The following is a 9,866-nucleotide window of genomic DNA, read 5'->3' on the forward strand; positions in this document are numbered from 1 at the left end:
CAAATAGAAAAGCAATTTAAACTACCAATTTAAGTTTCTCACAAGAATGGGTCAAAAAGTCCATTAGATCCTGCTCTACTTTAATGTTTAGCAAAAGGAAAAAAAAATACTGCTTATCCAAGGAGGCACAGTACAAATAGTAAAAATAAAAACTGTCCTCCTTAGGAGTCAGCTGCTAAGAACAAGGACAGTAAACTACTGTCAGTCAATGAGTGCTTAAAAATGTTCTCCCTTGTACCACTACCTCAGTTGACTAACTTTGAGTACATTTAGCAATCAAATTTGTAATTTCATTTTTAAATTTACTTTGTCAGAACACAGCATAGAGAGATAAACAGTATCATTCCTTCTAAATAACTCTTGATGGAGGGCAGTGAGAAATAGAACAGGATGCTTTTTAATTATCTGAAACCAAATTACAGAATGCACACAGCTGTATCTTAAAGAAAAATGCAAACACAACTTAACCATACTTTATTTGACTGCATGTTATTCACACAGCTTGCACAGTTCAAATCCCATGAAATCTCTCTCCAAAAGGACAGGTCAATAGGAGAAATCTATGCAGCAACACCCCAGTCATGAAACAGCAGTCCAATATTCTTGAGATACACGTGATATTTCATACTCAACTCATATGTGACGTCAATATAACTTATGGTTATGTTTTTACAAACCTGAAAGCCCTAGGATATTATAGCACTCATCCTAGTGATGTCGAGGTGTACTGTAAAGTAACTGGTGTACTACCAATCTGATTCCCTCTATGCTCCTGGAAAGTGATTGATGAACCTCATAACTTTTAGACACCATAATAAATATACACATCCAGTCTTATACATGCCAGCCAATACCATAACACGGGGCATGGAAGAGTTAAAACTTGAGTTAAACTCCTTTACACACATTTGTTTCGTGTGTGTGGAAGGTAATTTGGAGAAGAGAAGCAAAAAAAGTTAAAAATCAGATCTTAATATTATTTTGCTGGTTTCGACATTAAGTACTAATGTGGACTTTGATTATTCCAGAGTTAGGTTTCATCCCAATGTAAGGAAAATTATAATCAGTCCACACATCAAGACTGGTAGCATACCTGTTAGCTTTCTTCAATACTAACATATATAGCTTCATGGTAGCATGTATTAAATGTTCAGCAGTATCAACTGCCAAACCAGTGTCAGTGGATAGTACAGTCAGTCTTAAAGAGGCAGCACCCCACTAAAAGAAAGTTGCACCAATTTTGCTCAGTTTTAGCCAAGTGAACCCACTGTCAATTATAAATGGGACTACTTTTTAAGTTGATATAAGAAAAATGAAAGCCTTAATATCAAATTCATGTTTGAAGTTATTTCAACTTGGAAAGTTTTAATTTTGTAACTAGGTTAAATTTTAGGTTAAAAAAACTGGTCAAGTAATTAAAAACATCAAAGTATACACTGATATTCATCATGTCTCCATCCATTGAGCAGCATGTAATGACCTGATATTTTAGCCACATAGTTCAGGTCATGTTTACAGATCATCACACAGTTAATTCAGCAATTCTGAAGTTAAGGGGAGTTGTGACAGTTTCATTGACAGCCTAGCAAGAACAAAACTTTTGAATTGAAAAATCTAACATGTATCCACTTTACAACTATTCCCATTAGAGCAAGTCAAGAAAATGTATGTTAACAATTCATTACTTATGGACTGGCAAATAAAAACAAAATTTGACAATGTCCAGTATACTGTTTAGCTACTTTCCTCCACGCTGAAACAGAAAACAGAATCATCATGATGACTGGCAGTCTTCTAAATACTGGCGCCCAAATGAAGTTTGACCAAAAAACAGACTCAAAGTGGTACACAGAAAAGCTGAGTACTACGTGGTCATCACACTTTTAATATTACCAGTATTCTGCATTAAACTTTAAAGAGCAATATAAAATGGAAAGACACATTTTCTTAAAAATAAGGACTATAAATGATCCCACCAGCAGGAAGTTTTTATTTTCAAATATAAAGTGTGCATCTTTATTTTAAAAGTTCTTGTTACCATGTTCACTTTCAAAATATTATACTGAGCAAAGAGCAGCTTTCCTTGAAAAAAAGAAAAAGAAAAAAAGGAAAAAAAAGCAACAAACTTTCCTGAAAAGGGGCCTTTACCAACTGTTAATGGAGGTAGGGTTTTAAAAAATACAGTAATTACAGCCATAAAATAAAAATCAAACCAAGTACTAGAGCAGAGAAAAGTAAAATCAAATGAAAAGAACAGCATGAATGCCAGATCCCTATAGAACATTTGTCAGAGAATCAATCTTGTTCCTTATGAGTGCTTAGGGTTTCTATTAAATAAATTATCCATCACAGGTTTACTTGACTCAACTCAAAACAATCCACTAAAATTTGTTAACATTACACTGATTAGCCAAAATACATTGTAACTAATAAACACCTTGGCTGCTCAAAAAACCCAAAGAACTCATTTTAAAAATTTCCAACCCTCCCCTTTTTCTGGAGGTCCCTCAAGAATCTGCTCATGAGTAAAAGAAAATAAATGCAGCTTAAAACGGATACAATGCTCCTTGAAATTTATTTCTAAGACAAAGAACCAAAAGTGAAGTGTTGTCAAAAATGGAAGCGATGTGAATTCAAATCAAGTAAAAAACAAAACAAAAACTCAGCTACTTTATAGAAGCTGTTCTTCACAGCTTAACAATCATTTTGATTAAATAAAATCATACCAATTTACATTAATTTTCTATTCCTGTCCAAAAATTCCCCATTCTCAAAAAAAACAAAAACAAAAACAAAAAAAAGTGCATCCAGAACCCAGCAATTCCCAGCTCCATCCCTTTAAGTCATTTCTGTTTCCCAAGTAGATTCAATTTCTTACTGTAAGGAAAAAAAGGACTTCTAAATCAAACCACTGTCACTCACCTGGAAAAACTGTCCAAATTATAAAAATCTGAAATAATTTATTATCAAATTTAGAATTTAAATAAAAACAAGTTTGCTTGCAAAGGCATTAAAGAAAAAGAAAAGACAGCATGCATTCAAAAAACTAGAGATGAAGACAAGAATACTTATCTACACAGGCACTGGCAGACGCAATTCAATTGTCATCTTTACTCAATGTAAGACAAATCCCACCCTATACTTTTCATCCACTAATCACTGAGGTACCAATATTCAAGAATGGAAAATGTAATATTGAAAAAAATAAAACCTAAACTGAAGCTTTTCCCTCAGCCCCTTCAGAAAACTATGGCAGGTTTGTGTGAAATGTTAGTATACTTAAGAGACTTACTACATTGGCTTCTTTAAGGAACAAAAATCATGTCCCACTTACTGGTTCTGTGATAAAATGATCACTATGTAAAGAGCACTGTCAGCAAACTTTGCAAATGAACAAGTCTTGGCTATTAACTGGCACATCCTGTTGGTACCAAAAGAACCCTTGAAGTTTAAAACAATCTCATTTAATTCAGAACAAATGCGCCATGCCAAAGTGCAACAAATATTGTGCGACACTCAATGGACACTGACAGGTAACAGCTGCATGGGAATTACTAAATCCACCTGCAAAGCACTTCTGCACAAATCGCATTGCATGCACAAGTCGCTTCCGTACGGGTGGAGCCGTCCCTGGCCAGTCTCAGCGCAGCCACAGCTTAAGTCGCAGTGCGTCAACTCCATTTAAATAGTATCTGAACAGCCTCTTATCGCGAACAAAACCGAGGTTTTCATAAAGTTTCAAAGCAGACTTATTTGTTATTTCTGTTTCCAAAACAACCTTCAAAAAAAGAAAAAAAAACTGAAGTTATAATTTCATAATTAAAAATTGACAAAATATATAATCAAGTATTTTTTAAATTACATTGATTTGTTTTAAAATGACAATAAAACAAAACTGGTGTACAGGAAAAAAATCATCAAAATGCTAATTATTTTTGAGTGGAGACAGGGGTGGAATCATTGAGAACTTTTCTCCTGGTTTTTGTGGTGTTTCGACGTTTAGGACTTGACTACATGTTTATAATAAAACAAAGATGAACTATTTTCCTGTGGAGAAAACTAAGGTGACATATAAGGTGATATAAATAGAAAAAGAGAAGAAAAATCAACAATCAAAATTTTCAAAGTCAAAACTTCAAGTTATTTAGTCTGACTTCTGACTCCTGTTTCTATTAACCTGTCACTGTTTATCTATTATTGGTTCCTCAGCCTTCCTAATCTGCGACCCCTTAATACAGTTCTTCATGTTGTGGTGACTCCAGCCATAAAATTATTTCCATTGCCACTTCATAACTGTGATTTTGCTACTGTTACGAATCATAAACATATAATAAGCAGATGGTCTCAGGTGAACCTGTGGCACTACCCCCCCCCCCACTCACACACATACACACAAACTCCCAAAAGGGTCCCAAGCTACAGGTTGAGAACCACTGGTCTAGAGTCTAGACCAGTCTACAAACTTCAAGAATTGAACCAAATATCCTAATGCTGTCAGTTTCCGTATATAAAATTTTCCTGGTGGGCTGGAGATATAGCTCAGTGGCAGAGTACTTTTCTAGCGTGTATTAGGTTTTGAATTCACTCTTCAACAAAGCATCAAAAAGGAAAAAAAAAAGGAAAGAGGAAGAAAAAGAGGGAGGGAGAGAAAGAAAAAGGGTAACTTTTATTGGAAAGTGGCTATGCCCATTTGTACACATGCCAATGGCGCCTTTCTTGACACAGAACAGAGTTAAGCAGCTCTCACGAAGACCCATGGTTTGTAAAGCTTAATATATTTAGCATCTGTCCTTTTGTAGAAAGTTTACTGAACCTAAACCAAGGGAATAAAACATTAGGGTCCATCAGTCACCTGGAGGGATGGTTAGAGTAAGATTGCTCAGGGCGTCAGGTGTGAGGCTGGGGAGAGACAAACAGATCTATAAATGTCACTGGCTAGTCTACAAATCAGCAAGCTGCAGTTAGAGGAAGAGACCCTGGGTCAAAAATAAGGAGGGATGGTGATGGCTAAGCAGGTGAGGTGTTTACAGAGCAAACCTGGCAACCTGAACTTGCAAGTAGGAAGCCCATATAATGGTGTAAGAAGAGAGAGAACTCTACAGAGTTATCTGATGTCTTCATGGGCCATGGCATATGCACTCACACATCACAAATATATACACACAGTAATAAGAAAACTAACGTGGAGGGAAATGAGACAGAAAACAACTGAAGATACCATTGTTGATTTCATATATATATATATATATATATATGCACATACATATACATACACACGTACACACACATACATATATGCCACACATGTGCACGCACACACACACACAAAGAAACTTAGGACAGGGCCCAAGAATTTGCATTTTAAACAAATTACAAGGTGAGATTGATGTTACTGAGAATCTAAATATTATTCAGACCAAAACTTAACAAAGGATCGGAGAGTATTAGATTCCATTTGAGTCTTCTGGAATATCGCTGGTGGCCGTGACAACATAGAGCTGATACTTTTGAAAACTACGAGCTCTTCATATTTCTACTTCCCTCTACCTAAACACTCTCTCCTTTCCCAGCCTTTATATATGTTGCTCTATTTACCTTTTCTATTTATTCTCACCTGTGTCGCTTAGAATTAGGAACAAAGCAACCCACAGTCCATAGGTGTAATAACCTTTGGGCATTTAGAGCAAGGGAAACATGGCAAAAGCACAACTCAACAGAGACACAGCAAAGCATCTATAAAACACAGCATCTATAAAACACAACTCAACAGAGACACAGCAAAGCACCTATAAAACACAACTCAACAGAGACACAGCAAAGCATCTATAAAGCACATGAGGCCCTTGATGCTCTATCTTCGAAAAGAATCAAGAGACAGAGAGAAGAGGTAGCACCTCAGTTTGCTAAGCCCAAAACCACTAAGGACTTGCACACTTCTGCATCACGGTGAAGGAGGCTTTCCATCCCGCCACCCGGCTTCTCAGCTGAAATCCCAGGAGTCTTAAACTCTCTTCTCGCCATTCTCCTGCATCCATCAATTCTCCCTTTGAAACTTTCTCTCAAAGTAGTCCTCTTATTTTTATCCTACACTGACAGCACCTTAAACTGCCACCAGCCGAGAATTTCCCATTTTCTACATGTGATCCTCTCATTAATTTCCTAACTAAAATAAGTTATTACCTCTTCGTAATAACGATGTACAGCTTCCATGTGCAAGTCTAGCTTCACTCTAAGTCTCCCTCGTCCTCCTCTTCATGTCAACATCAAGCTGTCAGTCTCTGGAACCAACTATGATCTACTTCACCTTCTGTAAGTGCACAAGCTTTTAACAATGTAATATGACATCACTTACAGACCTGTTGGCCCAAATTCACAGCTATTCTGAAAGACATGGCCCATGCACAAGTTGGATACACACCTTCAATCATAGCAGAGGCAAGAGATCTCTATGACCATTGAGCTACCCAAAGCTCAATGTGAAAATCTGCCATGAACAAACAAAAATTCAAGTTTTAATATTGAATGTTACACTAGAATACCTGAGTACAAGTGTTCAAATCTGAATAATTCTCTCGGGAAATTCTTAAAATTCTGTTATTAGGTCAATATGTGATTACAACTAAATTGTTAAAGGCAATTTGAGGAAAAACTAATGTTGCCACAACTCTAAATTACTAACTTACTTCATAGTAATAAAACATGAAAAATATTAAAAGAATAGTTATATTTAGACACCAACCTCAAGAAACGAACATGGCTATCTCTACCAGTGGTTCTAAGCCTGCGGGTCATGACCCTTTGACAACCCTCTACCTCTAAAAATACTTACTTTATGATTCATAACAGTAGTGGTTGGGGTCACCACAACATGAAGAACTGTATTAAAGTCACAGCATTAGGAAGGTTGAGAATCACTTGTTACACTTTACAAATGAATGAAACTCAAGAAAATCAGTAAACGGGCTGAAGAGATGGCTCAGTAGCTAAGAGCACTCACTGGCTACTCTTCCAAAGGTCCCAAATTCAATTCCCAGCACCCACATGATGGCTCACAACCATCTTTAACTGTAATATCATGGGATCCTACATGAAGGATGCCCTCTTCAGGTGTGCAGACATAAATGAAAACAAAATGCCTACATACATGCATAAATATAAAATACATAAATAGATCGTTGACAAAAGAAAATCAGTAAACAAGGGCAAGTAAGTGGGAGTCCAAATAAAAGCTAAACCTCCATAGTAACCACACTTCAGATCTCTCCACTATTTCCTAGAGAAAGATAAAGCAATAAATAGAAAATCTAATCAACTTGGGCAAAGGGATCTAAGTTCACTTTCATTAATAATTAGCAACCTAAACTATTCTAAACTAGTAGTTCTCAACCTTCCTAGTGCTGTGCCTCTTTAATACAGTTCTTCATGTTGTGGTGATCCCCCTCCCCTCAAATATAAAATTGTTTTCCTTGCTACTTCATAACTGTAATTTTGCTACGGTTATGAATCATAATGTAAATATCATAATGTAAATATGTGAAGGTATTGGTGACCCCTATGAAAGGATCATTCAACCCCCAAAGGGGTGCTGAGAATCGCTGTTCTGAAGAGTTAACTACAGCTCCACATTACAACCGAAGTGTGGTTAAGACATGCTATGCAGTTTAGCCCTGGAGAGATGGTTCAGTGGTTAAGAGCACTTGCCTCTCCTGCAGAGGACCGGAGTCCCTCTTTTGGCTTCCTCAGACATACGTGACATACCCACTTACATATACATATATAAAAATAAAATCTTCAAAAAATATATTTGAATTCTGGCTTGTTACCATCCTAATAAATTAATTAAGCCTAACTATACAGAAAAAAAATTACACAAGTGGCTAGTCTAATCAATATGTAAAGATGGTCTTAGTATACTGAATATTTCCTAAGAGATCCTGTATTACTCAATATAGTAGAATATGCTAAGAAAAAAGTTAACTATTCTTCAGCATTTTATCACTTCAACTCTTATAAATATTTCTTAAATCAAGGTTTATACTGGAAATTTACTGCAAAGCTTCTCTTTTACTTCACATAGAGACATGAAAAAACAAATCAAAAAATAATTGTTGTGGAATATTAGTTTAAGATGTGCTACATTTGTTTATGCTGTGAAACATTTTGTTTAATGATGCAAAGGTGCTGCATTCTTTTAAGCTGCATTTGTTTAGCTCTATGAAGCTGTGTTACTCTGCCTATCTAAAACACCTGATTAGTCTAATAAAGAACTGAACGACCAATAGCAAGGCAGGAGAAAGGATAGGCAGAGCTGGTAGGTAGAGAGAATAAACAGGAGAAAAAAGAGAAGGAAGGAGCAGGAGGGGAGAGGAGGACACAAGGTGCCAGACCCCCAGCTGGCCATGGAGTAAGAAGTAATGAAAGGTGTACAGAAATAGAGAAAGATAAAAGCCCAGAGGCAAAAGGTAGATGAGATAATTTAAGAAAACCTGGTTAGAAATAAGCCAAGCTAAGGCTGGGCATTTATAAGTAATAATAAGCCTCTGTGTATGTGATTTCTTTGGGAGCTTGGTGGCAGGCCCCCTAAATGAAAAGAGCCCCAAGAGTAAAAAACAGCCAACAACAGATAATTCTGGATTGTACTATAAACACAGAGAGATGGCTCCGTGGTTAATAAATGCATGCACTGCTCCTGCAGGAGTCTAATTCAGTTTCCAGCACCCAAACCAGACAGCTCCCAGCTATGAGCTACCCTAAGGGACCCACTCTTTTGGCCTCTTGAATATCTACAGACAGGTGGCTAACAGACATATACACATAATCTTTCTAAAAGAAGCTTAATGTGTTTTGAGTATTTGATTCTCTTCAACAGAGAAATGCATTACAGTGATGGTCCACCAACTCTCCATCAAGAAAATATTATGAGGATAAGTCAAATTGGCAGAGTTTAGACAGCATTTTTAACAGTGGAGGCTGGAAGTTCATGGAGAGAGGCTGTGCCTACTGTTATCTGGCTCCCAACAGACCTTGATAGATATCTGATGAACAAGTAAGTAACTATTGTTCTTCACAACAAAAGTTAAAAGCACATTAACGTAACTTCACACAAATTTCAGAGCAGGCAAAGTTAAATGATTTGCCCTCAATTATACAACTTATATACTTAGAAGTTCCTAAGTCACAGAAGATGGATAAGAAATCAAGGTATCTCATACTGAGTCCTTTAAATAAGTCAAACCATTCACTCAAGATACTTATGGTATGAGGCCATGAGAGCTTAGAGAGTAAAGTGCTACCAAGCCCAGCTGAGCTGATAAGGTCTAGGTTCAGTACAACCTATCTCAAAAATTAGGGTGAAAAGTGATCAAAAAAAGACAACCAAGGTCAACCTCTGGTCTCTACACGCACACATGCACACACTGACACACGAGATAAATAAATACAGAAGAAATAACATCATTCGATTCTCAAACACACAATAAAATTAAGATTTAACCATATACTAACACAGTATTCTCAAACTCTCTTAGAAGCTTTGATGAAAAGCTAGTATTATTCAACACTTTTCAGTAAGTACACATCTTGCATCATAGGCAATGACTAATATAACTCATGAAAGACAAAGTAGTTCCTGGCCCTAAGCATCCCTGTTCACAAGAAATAATTCTCAGTAGCATAAAATCAAAATATAAGTCTATCAACTCAAAGATTTCTCCACACAGCTAAGCAACTTTTGTGAAGCCTAAAGAGTTATTATATCTACATGAAAATATGCCTAGCCGGGCGGTGGTGGCGCACGCCTTTAATCCCAGCACTCGGGAGGCAGAGGCAGGCGGATCTCTGTGAGTTCGAGACCAGCCTGGTCTACA

The 9,866-nt window shown here is 36.7% G+C and overlaps 1 protein-coding gene across 1 annotated transcript in view; it reads right to left on the reverse strand.

Annotated features, from left to right (window-relative positions):
* Positions 1–379: 379 nt before the first annotated feature.
* The window catches only part of Naa30 (N(alpha)-acetyltransferase 30, NatC catalytic subunit), a 19,196-nt gene continuing 9,709 nt past the window's right edge, over positions 380–9,866 (reverse strand). Inside the window, exon 4 of the mRNA XM_005355347.2 lies at positions 380–3,778. Coding sequence (XP_005355404.2) covers positions 3,641–3,778 — 138 coding nt within the window. The 3' untranslated portion in view covers positions 380–3,640. The remainder of the gene's footprint in view (positions 3,779–9,866) is intronic.

Source organism: Microtus ochrogaster, chromosome 17, assembly GCF_000317375.1.
Source record: "Microtus ochrogaster isolate Prairie Vole_2 chromosome 17, MicOch1.0, whole genome shotgun sequence".
Taxonomy (NCBI): domain Eukaryota; kingdom Metazoa; phylum Chordata; class Mammalia; order Rodentia; family Cricetidae; genus Microtus; species Microtus ochrogaster.